General features: G+C 40.3%; 2 protein-coding genes across 8 annotated transcripts in view; one reads left to right on the forward strand and one right to left on the reverse strand.

The window, feature by feature from the left end:
• Window positions 1-9669, forward strand: part of ST3GAL6 (ST3 beta-galactoside alpha-2,3-sialyltransferase 6) — a 78620-nt gene extending 68951 nt beyond the window's left edge. For 4 of the 7 annotated variants that reach the window (XM_082392175.1, XM_082392174.1, XM_082392176.1 and 1 more), the window contains 3 exons: window positions 15-152; window positions 4715-4867; window positions 5907-6779. In XM_082392175.1, the coding sequence (XP_082248301.1) occupies window positions 15-152; window positions 4715-4867; window positions 5907-5993 (378 nt within the window). In that variant the 3' untranslated portion in view covers window positions 5994-6779. Of the gene's footprint in view, window positions 1-14; window positions 153-4714; window positions 4868-5906; window positions 6780-8410 lie in introns of those variants that run through there. The other 3 variants (XR_014244727.1, XM_082392178.1, XM_082392177.1) reach the window with 3 other exon arrangements.
• The window catches only part of DCBLD2 (discoidin, CUB and LCCL domain containing 2), a 92661-nt gene continuing 79477 nt past the window's right edge, over window positions 8190-21373 (reverse strand). Inside the window, exons 13-16 of the mRNA XM_082392084.1 lie at window positions 18997-19090; window positions 15168-15217; window positions 12789-12926; window positions 8190-12075 (exon numbers count right to left, since the gene is read on the reverse strand). Of these exons, the coding sequence (XP_082248210.1) occupies window positions 11612-12075; window positions 12789-12926; window positions 15168-15217; window positions 18997-19090 (746 nt within the window). The 3' untranslated portion in view covers window positions 8190-11611. The remainder of the gene's footprint in view (window positions 12076-12788; window positions 12927-15167; window positions 15218-18996; window positions 19091-21373) is intronic.

A 21373-nucleotide genomic window follows, 5' to 3' on the forward strand; every position in this document is an offset into this window, starting at 1 on the left:
TTACTTTATTTCAGAATACTAATGGTTTTTGGAAGAAACCAGCATTAAATCTGATCTATAAACCTTATCAAATCAGAATATTAGATCCTTTCATTATCAGAACAGCAGCTTATGAACTGCTTCATTTCCCGAAAGTGTTTCCCAAAAATCAGGTATGTATTTTCCTTTGTACAGTTTCAAACTAAAGACCTCACTGGGGTGGGATAGAGGGTCCTTGGGGCTCTTGGAAACTGGATGAGAACCACGACTCGTGAGGTGGCTTCACTCATGTCTGGGTTAGTGAAATCACGTATCTTTGGATTTTAGCTTTATGTTTTTCAGGTTGCAAGGAAAAGAACCTTAAGTGGTGTGGGGGGGGGGTTTTCTGCCATTAATTAATTAATTAATTAATTATTTTTGGCTGCTGGGTCTTTGTTGCTGCCCACGGGCTTTCTCTGGTTGCGGCGAGCGGTGGTTACCCCTCCTTGAGGTGCGTGGGCTTCTCATCGCGGTGGCTCCTCTTTGTTGCGGAGCACGGGCTCTAGGTGCGCGGGCTTCAGTAGTTGTGGCATGTGGGCTCAGTAGTTGTGGCGCACAGGCTTAGTTGATCTGCGGCATGTGGGATCTTCCTGAACCAGGGCTCGAACCCGTGTCCCCTGCATTGGCAGGCGGATTCTTAACCATTGCGCCACCAGGGAAGTCCTGGCAGGCAGATTCTTAACCACTGCACCACCAGAGAAGTCCCTTTTCTGCCCTTTTGGAGCCTTTCTGGGGTCTCCCTCTGCACGTCCAAGTGGCTCATCTCTCATGACCTCCGCTTCAGTGCTCTGTAGGGAGGAGAGTCTTGATGGGGGTGCTAATGGGCAGGCTGTGTGCAGAGTAGCAGGACTGGATTCTTTAATTCTTTTTAATTAAAAATTTTTTTGACTGCCTTAGGTCTTCGCTGCTGCACGTGGGCTTTCTCTAGCTGCAGTGAGCGGGGGCTACTCTTTGTTGCGGTGCGCAGGCTTCTCATTGTGGTGGCTTCTCTTGTTGCGGAGCACGGGCTCTAGGCATGTGGGCTTCAGTTGTTGCGGCACGCGGACTCTAGGGTCCATGGGCTCAGTAGCTGTGGCACGTGGGCTCTAGAGTGCAGGCTCAGTAGTTGTGGCGCACGGGCTTAGTTGCTCTGCAGCATGTGGGATCCTCTCGGACCAGGGCTTGAACCCATGTACCCTGCGTTAGCAGGTGGATTCTTAACCACTGCGCCACCAGGGAAGTCCCTAATTCTTTTTAATTATAAGGAATCTCATTGACTCTGACTCTTGCAGCCCTGTTTGTCTACATTCCCTAGGGAAAAAATACTCTTTAGACCCATACAGTGGCAGGCTGTGTTTTTCACTTGAAGTTTGAGTGTGTAATGTGATATCTCAGTTGAAATGAGGCTTTCCCTTTTGTAATTGGGTAAAATCCAAAGAAATAAACGCATATTTTGTATCTTTTCTTCAGCATGATAAAGAAATTCTAAAATATTACATGCTTAAAATCAAACAGCTTTTACAAAGGAGTATTTTTTAAAAAAGGAAATCATCCTTCTTTTCTCTTCTCTCCGTAACTCAGATTATCTCCCAAGCTTTATTGCCTTTTATATCCTTCTAGACTCTTGTCTATACGTTTACAAACACAAGTACTTTTTTTTTTTTAAGTTAATTTTTATTGGAGTATAGTTGCTTTACAATGTGTTAGTTTCTGCTGTACAGCAAAGTGAATCAGTTATACCTATACATATATTCCCTCTTTTTTTGATTCCCTTCCCATTTAGGTCACCACAGAGCACTGAGTAGAGTCCCCTGTGCTATACAGTAGGTTCTCATTAGTTATCTATTTTATACATAATAATTATATATGTCAATCCCAATGTCCCACTTCATCCCATCCCCCCTTCCCCCCTTGGTATCCATGTTTGTTCTCTACATCTGTGTCTCTATTTCTGCTTTGGGAGTAAGTTCATCTATACCATTTTTCTAGATTCCACATATAAGCTATATTATACGATATTTGTTTTTCTCTTTCTGACTTAACTTCCCTCTGTATGACAGTCTCTAGGTCCAGCCATGTCTCTGCAAATAGCACTAGTTCGTTCCTTTTTATGGCCGAGTAATATTCCACTGTATATATGTACCACATCGTCTTTATCCATTCCTCTATTGATGGGCATTTAGGTTGCTTCCATGTCCTGGCTATTGTAAATAGTGCTGCAGTGAACATTGGGGTGCATGTATTTTTTTGAATTATGGTTTTCTCCAGGTGTATGCCCAGGAGTGGGATTGGCAGTTCATATGGTAGTTCTATTTTTAGTTTTTTAAGGAACCTCCACACTGTTCTCCATAGTGGCTGTATCAATTTACATTCCCACCTACAGTGCAAGAGGTTTCCCTTTTCTCCACATCCTCTCCAGCATTTATTGTTTGCATAGACTCTTGTCTATTCATTTAGAAACACAAGCACTTTTTGTTTGTTCAGTATAATTGTGATTATACTATAGATACTGTTCTGCTATTTCCCCTCTCCATTTAATTAACCCTTCCCCTATTTATAGACCCTTAGTTTTATGTCCAGCTTTTTTCCTCTATAGGTAATGTAGAAATGCATGTACTTATAGAGATTTTCTGCACACTTGTGTGATTTCTGTAGGAAGGACATCTGGAAGTGGAATTCCCTAGTCAAAAAGCATAAATAGTTTAAATTTAAACCCTATTTCGTAGTAATTTTGAGGGGAAAGGACAGCTTCTGAATGTATATTTTGTGACTTTTCAGCTCTTACTTTACTATGTGAAGTAAGATCAGATTTGTTCCTTGATTTTTGTCTTAGGTGGTGCACAGGAAGACCCTGGTCTTACTTAGAGATGATCCTAGAACTAGTTGTAAGTAGACTGAAGTTCTAGTAGGACACAGTGTCCCAGAAGCCAAGGGAGGGACACAGCTGTATTTAGAGAGTTCAGCTATGTCAGATGTGGTCCTGGAAACATGGAGGTCATATTGATATGGACAAGGATAAGAGAAAGAAAGCCTGACTGAACTGCGTTAAAGAGAGAGAACATGGGACACGAGAGAGCGGAGGCAAATCTTTAATGGAGTTTTGCTAGAAAAGAAAGCAGAGAAATGGTTGGAAGATATAGGCTCAAGGTTTTTTTTATTTTAAAGAAAGATAGATGATATGTTTGTGTGCTGAAGGGGATGATTCAATAGAGGGAAATATTGATGATGAAGAGAGAAAGGGGATACTTGTGAAAGCGAAATTGTTGAGAAAAGAAATGTGATAAAATAGAGTGCACGAGTGGAGAGGCTGGCCGTAGGTAGGAACAGGGACATATCATCCACATAGGAGTGAGCACTGAAAACATGGGTAAAGACGAAGGTAGATTTGGAATTGGGAAGATGATGTAGCTCTTGTCTGATCGATTCTGTTTTCTAAGAAAAATAAGGGTTAAACTGACAAAGTAGGAAGGAGGGTAGAGCTGTTGGATAGAAAGGTATGAAATTGTCATCTTGGAGAGTAGGAATGGAAACTTACTAGGGGAGTGAAATGTAAAATGGATGGCTAGTGGGAAGCAGCCGCATAGCACAGGGAGATCAGCTCGGTGCTTTGTGACCACCTACAGTGGTGGGATAGGGAGGGTGGGAGGGAGACGCAAGAGGGAGGAGATATGGGGATATATGTATGCATATAGCTGATTCACTCTGTTATACAGCAGAAACTAACACAACATTGTAAAGCAATTATACTCCAATAAAGATGTTAAAAAAAAAAAAGGCTGTTAGGCTTTCAAACAAATTTGCTTCCTAGAGTTTATCTGATTTTACTGTGCTGCTTTGATTTTTTTCTTTTTCTCAAAATCATAATTAATCATATGTAATTTACATGGGATCTGTAAGAAACATTTAATCAAAAGAAAATCTCCTTGAATTTTTGTATTAGTAAATTTAAGATATATCTTGTTTTTGCCTCTGAAGGCCATCCAACGAGAATGAAAACTTTGAATGCCAAGACCCTTCTGCCAAACATCTACTATAGTGTTTTTCAGGATATGTGTACATGTGAAGGGGGTGCTTGGTTTCTTTCTTTTTAGTTAAAATTTACTTAAAATTATAATCGATTTAAAAACAAAATTGAGATTGTGACTTCAATCTGTATATACATCTAGAATCTTTATTTTTCTAGTCAGATCATTACCATGGCCATTTGTGATTGAAGTTACTTGATTAAAGCCGTCTTTCCCTAGAGCTAAATTATCAGCATTATAAAATAGAACCATTTTAAAGCTAAGTTATTTGAAGCCTTTTAGCATGATCTTATCCGTTAGTGAATTAAGCTGTCCTTACGTTTCACACATGGGTTTAACATTCTCAGGCTTTGCTTTTTCCACAAGTTGCTTGACTCAGTGTGTTTTTTAAAAACAAGGCAGCAGAATCCTTTTCCTTAAAGGCTTCATTTGATAGCTGTCTTCTGGACTAGTACTGCAGTTAAGTTTTACCTGAGAGACTTTCTAAGATTTCAAGCAACACTTTATATTCAGAGTTAGGATATTAACTGTTTGGGGCTTGAGCCTTAGGGCATGACAAGAATTTAACTGAAGTATTTCTGTCCTGATTAAATGTTCAGAAGATGCTATTTTATAAGATTAGGTCACCCAAATGTTTTGGAAACAGGTACCTTGTTTGGATTTTTTCCCTAAATTTTCATTTCCTCCCCCAGAAACCCAAACACCCAACAACAGGAATTATTGCCATTACATTGGCATTTCACATATGTCATGAAGTTCACCTTGCTGGTTTTAAGTACAACTTTTCTGACCTCAAGAGTCCTTTGCACTACTTTGGGAATGCCACCATGTCTTTGATGAATAAGGTAATATATATATATATATATATATATATATATACCCTTTGGTATAATCTTTGATCTTTAGAGTTGGAAAGCTTATATTCTCCCTTTTCACCCTGTCATTTTACTGAGGGAACAGGTTTCGAGGGGTTGATGGCTTGATAAGGGTTTACAGAGATAGCACGTGCTGAAATTAGGACTCAGGTGCAGAGTTCTTACTACAGCAGCAGTTCCCAATCTGTTGGCCTCAGACCCTTGGGAGAAACTCATCAAACCTATATAGGGACCAAGTCTTACCCTAGATACTGTATCATATTTGCACTATTTGAATATATAGAAACCTGCTGTTTGAGATATTTCAAATTCACCTAAAAGCATGGCCATATTCATACGAATTATTTTCAGGTAGTTTTTCAGTTAAGTCGATGAGAAGGTCCGTAACATTTTAACCTCATGAAAGAATCTTCATGGTCAGAAAAGTTGTAAACCTTTATACTAGATCATTCTTCACTTGAATGGGGATTAATGGTGGTGGATTTGATCCTTAAGATTTTTTACTTTAATTGATTAAATGGGAAGGAATTTCCTATTTTCCTAATTATAACTTAGATTAGTGGCACAGTGATAGGATTAAAATGTTACCTGTACATTTTAAATATTGAACTGTGAATGATTTGCTGTCAAGTAAATGGATATATCCCATGACATGAAACCAGTCCCCTTAAATCTTCATCCCTAAATACTATATAAGCTGAAAAAGTGGTATTATTCAGGTTAGAGCTTAACACTTTCAAATTCTGGTTTCTAGATTTATACCATAATTCAGTAGAGTAGAAGATGATGTGAGGGAGCCTCTTACTTATGTGATGGTTTAAGTGGAAAGAGTGGGCAAGCTCTGGCGTAAGAATGAGCAATGAAAAAGAAATGAGAAAGATAAGTTAAAAGTCCATGCCACTTGTTACTTGAGTTTTTAATTAAGCTTTTTAGATACAGCATATTCTGTTGCTGCTGTTGTTAACATCTTGAGATTGGGATAGATGGTGATTTTATTTTTCTTCTTTAGAATGCGTATCACAATGTGACTGCAGAGCAGCTCTTTTTGAAGGACATTATAGAAAAAAACTTTGTGATCGACTTGACTCAAGATTGACCCTACAGACTCAGAAGATGATGCTAACAGTATTAGTTTTATTTTTACACTGCAATTTTTTAGTTTATTTTTAAATATGTTGGATGTACTTGTCAAGAAATTATGTATATTAAGTCTGTTGCTGCCTGGTGCTTCATAACCACCAGCTTAATTTCTGTGAACATATTTAATTTATGGAAACCAAGACATGCTAAGATATCAGGGAGAGTGAATTTTTCATTGCATTGTTTTAAAAATAAGCTAGTTTTCTGATGTGTTTTTAAAGTATCTTTTTATAGTTACTTCATCTTAGACTTTTGAAGGGATGTGACTTGCTAATAAGTAAGGGGATTTAGTTTACCACAGCAGATTTTGAATGTAACGTGACATTCTGAGAGGCTTATCTGGCTCCTGTAAATTGGTGGGGAGCTGGCATGTGGTGGTGCCTTGAATGCGGCATACTGGAACCACTTCAGGCCTCTGTATCTCTCTCTCTGGATGATTGGTTCCTTTTTGTTCTACCTGAGCAACCTGACTGGAATCTTAAACCAGACCCTAAGCGTGGATGATTGATTAGGGAAATCTAAGATCATACTGGCTTAATTAAGCATTTTTTTCCTACAGTTAAGTTAAACCATGATTATGATGAGTAGTTTGGTAGAATGAAGATGATGTTTTTTAAGAAGTCGACAGAAATAGGATAAATATGAAACTCTGGATAAGTAAATAACCAAAGAAAGAATGCAATTCCTAAAGTCTGGTGACTGCATTATTTTAAAGAAATAAAGTTTATACAAAGAAGCTGAACTAGGCAAGCTCAAGAAGGAGAACATTCTTTAAACGTTTTTTGCCTGGCTTAATTTATTCATTAAAATTTCGAAGTTTATTGGAAGTAAATTAGGAAAGACAAGACATGAATGAGTAAACCTTTAAGAAGAGTCAAGCTTTTTCTGGATTTAAATGGCATTTTTTTCATGAAAAACCAATTGTCCACATGATTCAATCGCATCTTCAAATGGAAAGAAGCTTACCTGGGGTGCACCAGAGAAGAGTGTTGTGGGATGCAAACAAACAAGCCAGTTGGACAAAAGTGGTGAGCTAGTCGTCTCCCTTTTCATTTTAATGTCTGTCTGACTGTAACCAAAGGCTATGGGGAGGGAGGGAGGGGGACAAGGGGTGAAGAGAACAGTGGAGGTTATAAGGCTGGAATCAAAAGCTGTCAGAAGAGGTAGGAGTGGAAGGAACTGGCATCTTTTGAACAATAATTATCACTGGGAGACAGTGGTAATAATTATCACTGACAGACAACTAGCCTGCATCTCTAAAGAGTGTATAAATAAATATTAGATCAGAAACAGAAATAAGTGACTGACTGACTGACATACTTGCAAGTGGTGTAAGGGGACAAAACTATTAGCTGATTTAACCCAGACCTAGACAATAAATATGGACTCTGTTCTGTTAACCCCAGCATATGTTTGCACCGTACCAGTCTCGTTTGATTTTGCTCATAACTTCTTTCTTTGAGGTGGAAAAGGCACAGCTGTTCAGTGTGATCTTTCCCTCATACCACACAGCCATAGGCTACAGCTGGGCTGCTGAGTTGTTTGGTGTAAAGTAATTCGGGCTTCAGAAAGGATGGCACTGGCTACAGAAAAAGTCAATGTCAAAAACCAATGGTAGGGACCTCTTCCCTGGTGGTGCAGTGCTTAAGAATCCGCCTGCCAATGCAGGACACGAGTTCGAGCCGTGGTCCGGGAAGGATCCCACATGACGTGGAGCAACTAGGCCCATGTGCCACAACTACTGAGCCTGCGCTCTAGAGCCCGTGAGCCACAACTACTGAGCCTGTGCGCCACAACTACTGAAGCCCACGCACCTAGAGTCCGTGCTCCACAATGAGAAGCCACCGCAATGAGAAGCCCGCGCACCGCAACAAAGAGTAGCCCCTGCTCGCCACAACTGGAGAAAGCCCCTGCACAGCAACGAAGACCTAACGCAGCCAAAAATAAATAATTTATCAAAACAAAACAAAAAAACCAAACCCCCAAAACCCCCCAATGGTGGCATTTTCAAATGTTACTGTAAGTAAGTACTATAATATTGGCCATAAAAATCTGATCTTAAAATTGAGGGATCTGGCATTTTGCATGGTATGAGAAATGTTACAAACCTCAAGGTTGTTTTATTTAAGCAAAAAACAAAACAAACAAAAAACCCTGAACAAGACACATATATACAATTTATTAAAAACATGAACACATTAAAATCTCACTATTATTTATACAATCTAAATTCTAGCAACATATACAAATACTGAGTGACTACAGTACATGCCGAGGTAAGAAAAGTACATTCTGGGAGAATATCACTGACACTCAAGCCATTTTTATTTCCAATACGTATTTCAATACATGTTTTGTTTCTACCTTTCCCAGTGCCAAAAAAGAAGAGGAGATGAGAAGAAACTAGTCACAAGTTGGATTAAATGAGAATTGGTGCCACAGTTGACCTAAAAGTATCCAACTCTTCCTTAGATTTTGCAGTTTAGGGACTTCAAGTTCAGAACTGAAAGGCAGAGCCAGTAGGTAATTTTTTTTTTTTTTTTAATAAGCAGAGCTTCATTGATTTCTCTTAAGAGGGGCTGAAAAGCTTTTATTGTCCCACCTAATCTATTCATTCTTTCGAATTGTATTATCTGACATGGTGTTTCTGTAACCCTCTTGCTCTCCAGGTAACAATGTGGAGCCCAGGGAAAGAAGTTCAAGCTTTATCACATTCCATAGAATTACAGCCACATTCATATTTAAACGAGCTCATTTTCTGTTCCCTCCAGGGCAGGGGAGGGGGGGGGAGAGAATGGGGGGGCAAGTGTATACATAACATCCTAATTTCAGTTACTGTATAAATCCTCTGCTCGAACCATTTCAACAGCGAATAAACCCATTGTTCAATACAAAGTGCAAACAGTGACACGTGAACTTAAATAACTGGGCTAGACCCTGCATACGCAATAGGATCTATTTAGATTTACAGCTTTCAATAAAATATAAATCAGCATTCACAATATCTTTCCTTTAACTGCCGGTTCCCAAGATCAAGTAACAGCGAAGCCAGTGTAATTTTATGAAACCTTAAGGGCCACATTTCCTGCACCACTGTCTGATTCTACTTTTATAACTGCATTAACAGGAAAGAATTTAATCCAATAAGCCACAGTGAGTTAAGTCTTTTACATGTTTCAAGCAAAGAATAAAAATTCCAAGGGAATTTTGTAAAAAATGGTTACTTTCACATTTTCAGTTGTTACTTGATTGTCTCCAAAGCTGTATATATATGCAGACATAGTAACATTAGAAAAAAAAAACAACCCAAAACAAAACTCTAATATGAAAACATACGAATTAAAAGAAAAAGTACAAACCAGTACAACCCTTTGTATCAGGCTCAGCTCTTCATTTGGAAAGTAAAATATATAATAGTAGTAAAAACTAGGTATTTTATAAAAATTATTGGTAGTTCAAACAGCACAGTGGCAATATATGAATCAAGTCTTAAAACATGCATTATTTAAGAAAACATTTGCTTCTCAAAAAAAAAAGTTCTATGGGAAAACAATCAGGTACACACAAACAAAAATAGCAAGCATCTTTGGAAAAATGAAAGTTACTGAAATCATTTCTCTTAAAGCTTCAAACAGGCATATGATTTGAGAAAAAGTATATTTTTGTATACTAAGGACGAATAAAAAAATAAAGCAATTGGTTTACTCTCTTCCCACCTGAAAGGGGATGACTGCATTAATACATGTGCTTTACACATTCATAGGTTTTAATAAAAGTTCAACATCTGTGCTTTTTGTTTCAGATATTTTGAAACAAAACGTGTATTGGTTTTACAGTGAATAAAATTATGCCTCAAAAGTCTGTTGGAAAAAGGAAAAGCCACTGAAAATAAGACCAACAAAATCATACAACTAGAAGGCAGGGAGGCTGTAGAAATAGGCAGTTCTGTTTTGAAGCAACGTTTTACAATACTGATAGACTCATGGAAGCAAGCGAAATGAACACTGTACATCATTAGTCAAATTTAGCATATTCTGCCATCATCTGGTGGCACAGGCTAAAAGAAATGACTAGAACCTGATGGGGAAGTATATTTCAATATTAAGTCTGCAAACTAAGGTTTATATTGATTGATAGAAGAGGGGATGTCAAGTTTTATATATTTTAATCATACGGTCAGCTTCTCATATCATCTTACCAGTCTAAAGACTTTTAAAGATGGTTTCCACACTAACGCTAATAAACTGCACATGGTTTCTATTTCAGTCATTTAAACTAGTTCTGGGCAAATGGTGACAAAGAAGTTGCCCAGAGGTATCAAAAACAAGACAGGAATTTTCCCTTGCTAGGATGCTGAAACATTTGTTCCCTAGGTATGATAAAAAGGACTGCACCCCCTACCACATAGATGGCATAATCACACAGAGCTGAAGAATACATGCTGGGTTTACATTTCTTACAGTAGTTTACTGTGGAAAACAAGTATTTCTTTATTCGACTAAAAACAATAAATTACCTTGAGAGTCAAAGAATAATCTGTATACATAAAACCAAAGAGGACAAATTCGGTTACTTTTTTTGGCGGCGGGGGTGGGTGGGTAATTTATATGACTCCCAAGGAGTCATGATTTTGCCTTTCACCGTGATAAATATAAGTGGGTATTGTTTAGTGTTCACTTTTAGAAACCCTCAACTTTTCACAACTCTCCTAGGAAAAATTCCATTGCAAGTAAAGTTCGGGGCGGAGAATCTCCTTTACAGCTTTTTTAATTTGTAAAGTTGTTCCTGTTTTCACATGGAAACCTTAGGGGATCTGAAATAATGAGGTTGATAAAGCAAGCATCACCCACTGAAAAAACTCAAGCATTTATAAACACAAGAACGGGGCTGGCCACCAAGGGCCCCAGGTGGAACAAGCAGGGATGAGGCCAAGTTATGTACTATGAAATGTTAAAGCTCGTTAGAGTGTCAGAAAGTGGAAAATCACTCTGCTCACTGCAGGTCAGTTTCCCAGCTATAGCTCTTCCTAAGGAAAGATGGATAAGTATATATATATGACTGCAATCAAAACAAGGATTATGTCACTCTTTTCTAAAAAAATTCAGAAAGCAATATAGGAATAGAAGAGGAAGAAGTCATGATAGTACCCACCTTTCACAAAGAGCAGAATTTCAAGCCATCAGACATTTTATAACAGTACCATGCGTTATTGCCAGAAAGGCTTACAGAGCCATCTCGAGTTCATCAATGTAACTGCAGCACTGGTAATAAATACTCTCAGTGATTTTTAATTTCTTTGAAGTGCATAGTAGGGAGCTTTTTCTGTATAAAATAGTGTTTTACAGTAGTAACAAACAGGATATTTGAAATTTAATAGGCAAGCAGTAACTGTGCTACAGTAACACTTTTAAAGCTAGATGGCAAGATTAGTAGTTTCCTGTACCTCGGTCATCACATTTCCCCCAACCACGTCCGTGACAGATATGTAATACGTTCTATATATTACTACCACTAATACAATTTTAAAAAGGCCATGTGCTTTAAAATGATGCTTTGTAAAAAGCAGCATCACCTTCAAAGGATTTCTTTAAAAACACCACCACCCCTCCCTGCTCCTGACAGCCCCTGTGCGCTCTGTGGCACTTGGTACACCAATTCGTCTGGGGCACTTGGAGTCGGCTTCCCACCTTTCGGCGTATCGTACTGGGCCCGGGCGGAGGAGCAGCTGTCAGTCCTGGAGAGAAGAGTGCTGTATGTTCCCACTAGAGGGGGAGGTTGGTTCCCTGCAGCTTTGAAAGTGGACGCTGAGGGCAGGCCAACCGAAGCTGTGGGGTGCCCGGACATATCCATGACAATTGGGGTTGCGTACTCGGGCCCAGTAACCGGGAGTGGTTCAGCATAGGCATGATAGACTTCCTGCACAGGGGAGCTGTAAGGGTCTAGGTCAGCATAGCCTGCTTCTTTGCCTTCCTCTGGTTTAAAGGTAGATCTCTGATGGAGTGTGCCAACAATTCCTCCCACAAGTGGCTGTGCATACTCTGTGGGTATCGCAAAACACAGACAACAGAAAAGTTATCGCATTAAGGCAGGGATCCTATAATGCAGGGTGGCAGCTGCAGGCTTGCACCAAAAACAAACACCTCTTTATGGCACTTTTGTTATCAACGGAGACTGATGGATCTTCCCGCAAGAACTAACTTCAAAAATTAAAACTAAAGACGTTACCCTGTATCTCATGGTAATAAGTCGATGTGCCAGAAAGCTTCATTCATGGAAGTCTGCATAAAGAGTGTATATGTTCTTCAGATTTATAGACAGTATTTCATTGGAAAATAAATGTTCCATTACTGAAATAATATTCGTCTTGGAAAATAATTTCATAGATTTCTTTTTTCTTTTTCAAACATTAGGAAATGTTTAAAATATATTCTAGGTTAATAGGATAAATACTGTGAGGCCACTGTGTCTTTCCTGCTCTCCTTTTAAAACCCCCAAATGCCCAAGAAAACCAAACGAAATTTCAGGTAAGCAGACAAAATGCCCAAAGTTTTCAGAAATGAGTACCCCAGTTTTATGGACAGAACATCTAAGACACAGAAATGACTCTCTCGAGGTCTTTTTAAAAAGTGGCTCTATATTTGGAAACTAGCTCATCTCCTATGCATGAAACAGATGAAAGGCACTGCAAATCTCACGGCACTCTACAGCGCGCGCGGCGGCCTCTCCCTCCCGTGGTGGCAGCGCTAGGTACCTGCAGAGTCAGCCTGCAGCGCCGTGGTGACTTCTCTAGGACTCAGGTGATTCACTTCACTACTGCTGTAGCGAACTGGGGTTTCCTCGTGCTCCACTGATTTGGCAGGAAGAAACTGCTTCATTCCTTTCCACCAACCTTCATTGTGATCGTAAGCAAAAGAGACCATTACACAGAAAGCTATGTTTGAAATGATAACAGTATATGAAGGGAGAAATCCTGTTGCATTTAAGCCATTTCTATGACAAATATTTATACAAACCAGCCTTTGTGTTCAAGGTTTTTTGGTTTCTTTGGTTGTTGTTGTTTTGTTTTGTTGTTGTTCTGGTGGTAAAATACACACAACATAAAATTTCCTATCTTAACCATTTTTTTTTTTGGCCGCGCTGCACGGCTTGCAGGATCTCAGTTCCCCGACCGGGGACGGAACCGGGGCCACAGCAGTGAAAGCCTGGAGTCCTAACCACTAGGCCACCAGGGAACGCCCTGAACCATTTTCAATCGAACAGCTCAGTGTTATTAGACACACATTCACATTGTTGTGCAACCCTCCCCACCGTCCATCTCCAGAACTTTCTTCGTCTTGTGAAACTGAAATTCCATACCTATTAAACCATAATTCCTGATTCTTCCCCTCAGCCCCTGGCAAGCACCACTCTACTTTCTGTCTTTATAATTTTGAGTACTCTAAGTACCTCGTATGAATGGAATCATATGCTATTTTTCTTTTTGCGACTGGCTTATTTCATTTAGCATAATCGCCTCAAGATTCATCCACGATGTAGTATATATTGCAGAATTTCCTTCCTTTTTAAGGCTTAATATTCCATTTTATGTGTATAACCACATTTTGCTTATCCATTTATTGGTGGATAGACACTTGGATTGCTTCCATGTTTTAACTATTCTGAATAACGCTGCTATGACATGGGTGTAAAAGTATCTTTTCAAGACTCTGCTTTCAATGCTTTTGGGTATATACCTAGAAGTGGAATTGCTGGTTCATATGGTAATTCTGTTTTTAATTTTTTGAGGAACTGACAAAAATTCTGTTTTCCACAGAAGCTGTACTTTTACGTTCCCACCAACAGTGCACAAGGGTTCCAGTTTCTCCACATTCTTGCCAACACTTGCTGTTTTCTGTTTCTTCCTATTCTCTATTTTGTTCCTCTCTTCTCTAATCTTTATTATTTCCTTCTTCCCAATAGCTTTGGGTTTAGTTTGTTCTTCTTTTTCTAGTTCCTTAAGTTGTTCAAACTTAATTTTTGCTTTGATAAGACTATCCAGTGGAGGGACTTCCCTGGTGGAGCAGTGGTTGGGAGTCCGCCTGCCAATGCAGGGGACATGGGTTCGAGCCCTGGTCCGGGAAGATCCCACATGTTGCGGAGCAACAAAGTCCGTGCACCACAACTACTGAGCCTGCAGTCTAGAGCCCGCGAGCCACAACTACTGAGCCCGCATGCCTAGAGCCTGTGCTCACCGCAACTAGAGAAAGCCCGCGCACCGCAACGAAGACCCAACGCAGCCAAAAAATAAATAAATAAATAAATTAAAAAAAAAAAAAAAAGACTATCCAGTGCAAAGCAGGACGCGGTAGAAATCTCTATCAAAAGCATATACTGAAGCAAATCACTGCTACTACAGTGCAGCCAGATATAGTTTGTTATAACAGTGGTCTTTAATAAGTTTTAATAAGTTTAAAAAATTTTAAGACCAACCCTGTGGGGGGCGGGGGGACGACGGTGAGAAGTAGCAGCCCACGAGCTGCCCCCATCACTGCTCTTTTCTACCCTCGTCACAGTGAACTCTTTTGACTCCTAACAGTCATTCCAGTGGTGAGACTGGGAAGTGGGAGACCCGCCCGCAGAAGGCCCCTGGTGTCACCTGCAGCAACCTGCCACCTGCCACAGAAAGTAGGAATGCGGAAGATGACAACTCATGGCAGAGATAGCAGACTTCACTGACTCGTAAACCGCTGAACTCCACTGCGGTAAATATCCACAGCAGAGTGACACACACATACACACACACTGTGTCACCAGGACCGCAATCCTCTGCTTCTTACCTAGTGTTCACGTACACCACACAGAAAGCTGGTCTCCTCAAGACCGATACATACATGGGACAAACCAGACAAGTTTTCCAAAAGGAAAAGAACAGAGCATGTGTTATGAGAAATTCTTACTTCCCATTTCGTTACTTACAGACTAGAGAGATTTTACAGAAAAGTAAAAATGATCAGAACAGAAGAGGAATGCCATTTTTCTAACAGTGCTGGGGAGTTTATGTGGGTCTGAAAATGGCTTTCCTCTTTCACTGCTGCCAGCTGGAGGGCAGGGGCTTCCCTCTGATGGAAAGAGATGTAAAGCCACAAATTACCTGCCCGGTCCCAGTAAGGTAAGTCATAGGTGCCTTCAGCTTTTTTCTTTCTGGAAAAATACAGAAAAAAAAAAAAAAGTTAGCAAATAGAGTGAATTCACTAGTAAGAAAGCTCTGAAACTGCAGGATAAACACCAAAGTTAATAATTAGTCAAGAGCACACATTTCTACTTGCTGATTTCCCTGGGAGACCTCTTTCACTTGACTTTCGAAGTTGCCACTGCTGAGGCTCATGAATTCCAGACTCTCAATAAATATTAAACAACTATCTCCTGAGACAGTTATCTTGTTACCCAACTATTTTCCACTCAAATGGATAAAGGGATTAAAAAAAAAAAAAAAGACTAAGCCTGTAGATAAAAACCCTGAATCAAATCAAAGACCCAACCCTGACACGTGGATTATTATGGGGAAATCATGTTAGGTTTGTTTTGGTTTCAAATACAAATTTCACAAATCAGTCGATTCACAAAGTTCACAGGACACAACAAGAACAACAAAACCCCCATATTTTCTTCTGCGTTGTTACTTTTTTTCAACTTACTGCTTTTTTTCTACAGTCCTTTGCCCCTGAGAAGTTTAAAGTGTCACACACCCTTAACTGCATAGACCTGATTCCTCCACCCTGCCCAAGATAAGCCAACGCTGTCACTAACAGTGAGGGGACCGAGGGCCATGTGTGCAACGAAGAAGGTTCTTCCCCAGCCTGCTCCTCAGAATTCTGACACATCCTCCCCTGGAGAAACTTCTGTCCCTCCCCAACATTAAGAATTGCTATCTACCGTGAGCCTTTTAAAAAGAAAAAAATCAAGCACACAAAAGGACATTTTCTGATATACACCTAATTAAAATAATGCTCTGCAAGCTAAAGAGAAAGAAGTTGTTCTAGTGTTGTAAACGAGGAAAAGAGGGTTATGTGACTTGCTGAAGATCACAAACGGGGCTTTCTCAAAGAGCCCAAGCTATGTGCTTTTCCTACTTCGAAACATTCTTCTCTAGTATAAGACTATGTTTTTATTATTGATACTAAAAGCTCCCTCATTTTAAAGTCTGGCTGTATTTAAAATATAATACTTCATTATTTCAAAGTAAGGCATAGCGTAAAATTTGTGGACGAGATGGTAGGTGCTGAAGCTGTCCAAGGGTTGTACTATAAAGGATTTCATATTCTTGATCTCCAGTGACAAAGCTGCAGGTGATTTATTCATTACATGTAAAGTACTTAGAACAGTGCCCGGCATGGGTTAGGGATTCAGTAACTTGCAGCTGTTTTTATTATTACTTTTCTCCTGGCTATTTTCCATAAGCCCCTTAATGGCACTTCCTCTTTACTCCTTATCACAAAGCCAGTGGTCAGCAATTTCATCCACTACGTTCGTAGAAGCAACCTCAATTCTGCAGCTCAGACCTTTTGTCCTCAACAGGCTCGTGTTCCATCTTGCCTCTTGGGAGTCTGAATGTCCAGAGTCCTTTAAACGCCATCCCAAACTGATCTCAGGACTTGCCTCCTGCCTCTCAACAGCTCTACTCCCCTGTCCTCACCCCCACGCCCTGGGGCTTTAACCACAGAGGGTTAGACTTGAACTGCCGATTGATCAGAGGCTGCAGCGGCTAACAGCACGGGCTCTGAAGCCCGGACCAAATCTCCACCCTGCCATGTGCTGACCAGGTGACCTCGGACAAGTTACCTGTGCTCTCTGTCTCACTCTCCTCTTCTATAAAATGGGATTTATAACAACAGCTGCTTCACAGGTTGTTTTAAGGATTAAATGAGTTAAAACACGTACGGCATTTAGAAAAACATGTAAAACCAGCATTTCATTTTATTTTCTATGAAACTTTGCCGTTGCTGCTGTTCTCACCACTACTACTGTTACTGTCCGGTTCCCTGAAAGCATCATGAACTTTCCTTCCTGGACTCTCCCAGAGCCCTGTTCCCTCCTCCCCCGCCTCGTGCCCTCATGCTAAGTTGTCAGTTCTGCACAGACAGCCCCCCAACACCAGGAATCTGGGACCCACGCCTCCTCCAGCTTCCTTCCACCCGTGGAACACACTGTGGTTGGTACGGTTATGATGTGGTTTCTTTTGTGTTATGATTCCTACTCATCTTGGGTGAAACTTAGAGGATTTAAGCTATTTAAGACATGTTACGTAGTTCAAAATGGAGTCCCAGTGGCCAACGCGAACTTGCCTATGAGTTGTTTTGAAATGTCCACTGTAGGATTGCCAGTGTCCTCAAATGATAAACTGAGAATATTACTTTAGATAAGAAGTTTGATGGCCCATGTACGGCACGGGAACAGACAGCAACTGAAGGAGTCCAGACTCCTCCCCTGGGGTAACGCTTACTCCTTAGGAGGAGACAATTGAACCGAGTGACCTGAAGGATCCTGGCTGGAGGCCCCCATGCTGCTGAGAGCAGTTCCAGATGGACACCGCCTGAGGCCCTGCTGGAGCCGGGGTGATTTCCCACCCTCACTTGTCATGTGCTGCTGTTGGTGCCGAGATGCCTCCTTCAAGGCTTCTCTTGGAGTGGTTCGTTTACACCCTCCCCCCCCCCCACTTTGCCTAACCTGTGTTGTGTGCTAATTATGTGTAGTAAACCGAGTGACTCGTGAATTGAATATTGGCTACTGTTTTATCTCCAATCCCGTGATTCCTACCTGCCCTTACTGCTGGGCCCTGCAACAAACAGGTTCCATGGTGGAAGGTGTTCTGCAAAGTATCCTCTCCCATCCATAGACTCTGGGGTTCACCACTGGACTCCCAGCACACGGCTCAGTACTTGGCAGGGAGCAGGAGCTCAAATATCTGTTGGATGGCTAGACAAATGAGGTCCCTCCAAACCTGTCAGTCACCAAATCTGTCCTCCTACTCTGTTACCTCTACTCACGACATCTCTACCGGTCAAGTGCACAAGCCAGAAACTTGAGAGGACCTTGGATCCTCCTCCTTCCTTAGCAAGTAGCCAGTCAAGCCCCGCACTGACGCCTCTGGGAAACCTCTCCCCCTCCACGTCTCTCCCTTTCCTAGAATTGCTGTGTCATGTTCCTGTGTGGCCTGAATAGTTTCCTAACTCTTCTCTCTGTCTCTTCTAGTCTCTCTCTCCTCTTCAATCCACCCTCCTGCCACCATTTTCCTACAATCGTCTGATAATATCACCTGTCCGCTGAACACTGCTCAATGATTTCCCCATCTACAGAAAGTCCTTCCTGGTCCAGGCCCAGGCTGCATTTCTATGGGTCTCCTAGAGCTCCCGCATGCCAAGCCTCTGTGGGATGACTCACTATTCTGCCTACATTCCACAACTCTGTGCCTTCCCGCAAGACATCCCATCAATCTGGGCCATTCTCTCTTCCTCTATCTAGCCAAATCTAATCCCTCCTTTAAGGCAAACCATGCCAAATTTGAGGACTACTCTTTTCTGAAAAAAAGGTTTCAGGTAACTCTCATGGTTCTTGCGTCTGTGTTCCCCAGCACTTCATATACAACTCATCATGCCAAAGTACAGTGGTCAACCCTGCTAAACAATCTGTAGATAATAATTGTGTCTCATTCTTTCAGTGTTACTAAGTATCTATTATATCTTACTAATGTGTGTAACCCACTGTATAATACAAAATTTGATACAATAAAGGTACTCAGTAACTGATTATGGAATTGAACTTACTCATTTTTTACAGGAATAAAGGAGAAATGTATATATTTTTATTCTAATGACTATCTTAACTCTCCCTCTCAAAAAAGTTCATCTTCTATATTTAGTTTCTATTTCACATTTGGAAACATCCCCTCTAGGACCAGTCAGGCGAACTAGTTTTGTACGAACCTGTTTCTCCAATGCCAAGCACACACTAGTATGAGAATGAGAGTGGTAAGGACCATGACCAGCACAGGGACAAGGACGGCAGCCAAGGCTACATCTGAAAAACAAACGCAAACAAACCAAAACACACATTAATACCAAAGGCAGAAACCATTAAGGAGAAGAGTACAGATTAACCATATCACCATTCAAAGCTTTTCTATCTCAAAAAAATACCATAAACATAATTTATGCAATGAGAGTGGGCGCGAGTGGTAATTGCAGAGGCCTTCAGGGATACATGGAAGTGCGTCACATTATTTGCTCCACCTTTGCATGTTTTTAAATCACTAAGACAAATTAAAAGAAAAATGATAAACTGGGAAAACGTATTTTCTGCATATGTGATAAAAGGTTAATATAGTTAATCTATTACAGAATTTACAAGTAAAAAATAAACAACAGAAAAATCAGCAGAGATGAAAGAGCAACGCATTAAGAGCACAAGTGACCATTAAGCATGTTCACCTCACTAGTAATCAGAAAGATGCTATTTTTGCTTATCAAATTGGCAAATATTTAAAAGAACAACTAATTGTTGAAGAGGGTATCAGGAAACAGGGATTTTGATGGGACTATAAATTGAAACTACCTTTCGGATTGGCATTTTGGGGCAATATCTATAAAAACCTATTACTTGGCAGTTCTCTATGTAGAATTTATTCTTAGGAAAAAATTAAGATGGCATTCAAAGATGTATCTTTAAATATGTTTGCTTCTGTATCTGCAGCAGACTGTAAAACTGGAAGTAATCCAAATGCCCAACAATGAAAGGGAATAAGTAAATCATGGTCTCCTCCTTATAATAAAATATTATCCTTATAATATAATATTATAATAAAATATTATCCAGCATTTGGAAGTGATGGCAAAATATAGATGCAGGAAGATAATAACATAGTATTAAGCATAGAAACCAAATGTGTGTATGAACAAGGCAGAAACCAACACAATGCTGGAGCCTGCAGGGACTTGGAGATCACTTAATCCCCTTATCTCACTCCATAGATAAAGAATCCTGGGCAGAAATGGTCTGCTTAAGGTCAGTTGGGACGCTAGTTTCTTCCTCCACCTCTCAACCTCCTCCTGGCCATGAGGGTGATAACAGCAACAACTGCTGCTATTTACTGGGCGCTAAGCGCCAGACCTGCATCTTATTTACTCCTTATAATCACACCAAAGAGAGAAAGAAGCTGAAGATACAGGGAGGGAGAGGACAATCAATAACACCAGGCCTCTGAGAAGCTGTATGGATGGGAACTAGGTGACTATGCAGGCTCCACAAAAAGGAAGTGCCCTTCGAATGGCTTCTTCTTTGGGAAGCTGAAGATGTAACTGAGAGTGAATGAGGATCTCTGGGTCAAGGGTTTGAAAAATACAGAGAGTGTTTCAAACAGCTACTGTTGAGAACAGACAAAAGAGCTAACCAGGGAAACAGAAAGACCACCAGCTGCTACTGAGGGCCCCACTGAGGGAGGATCTGGACATTACAGTGGCACAAATCTGACCATGACATGATTTTCACCAGCATCACTCTCAGCCTGGATGTAAAAATGGAGAAAGGAGAAGTGAATAAAACAGAAATCATGACTCAGGATAGAAAGGACTAAGAAATTAGAAAAGCAAATGTGCTTTATCCCTAAAATTTGTGAAATTGTAGAGAGAATAATCAGGTTCAGATGGATACAGTTTGACTTAATCAGAGGCATTAAAATATATGCTTAGGTTCAAAAAACAATAAAAAGTCTACATACTACTGTTCCAGAGAAAAGGAGACAGGAGGTCTTCAACCAAAAAGACCTAGATGTTCTTTGTTATTTTAAAGATTACAGGGATCCTAGTTCTGGAAGAAAATGCTTTAAGAACACTTTTAGTCCTAAGATTTAAAAATTCTATAATCAGATTTTAAGATGAACAACACTTTTAAATGACTGTTTTTCCATCTGGGTATGTGGTCTGGGATTCCACCCAAACGCATGCTTTCTGTAAACTGGTAAGAAGCTCTTTGTGGGATGCTGAAATTTCTTGTCTCTGTCAACCCTTGCTTCTCTCTAGACTGGACAAAATAAATGTTGCCCCAGCCATTTCAAAGAGGTGCCACCACGTCCTCAGCCACTACCCGCACCCCATGACTGTGCGCACTGAGGGGAATTCAGGATGGAGAAAAGCAGAATACTGGCTCTAAACAGTTAAGACACATACCAATGAATAATTTCAATGAGCTCAAACTCTTGCATCTTCCCACACATAGAAAAGCACTAAAATCATTAACTTGAGATGTCTGCTTTTTGTGATTAGCAGTAATTTTTTGATGTTTGACTACATTTTTTCCAGCATAAAC

Source organism: Balaenoptera borealis (assembly GCF_965194805.1).
Source record: "Balaenoptera borealis genome assembly, chromosome: 5".
In the NCBI taxonomy this organism is placed as follows: Eukaryota; Metazoa; Chordata; class Mammalia; order Artiodactyla; family Balaenopteridae; genus Balaenoptera; species Balaenoptera borealis.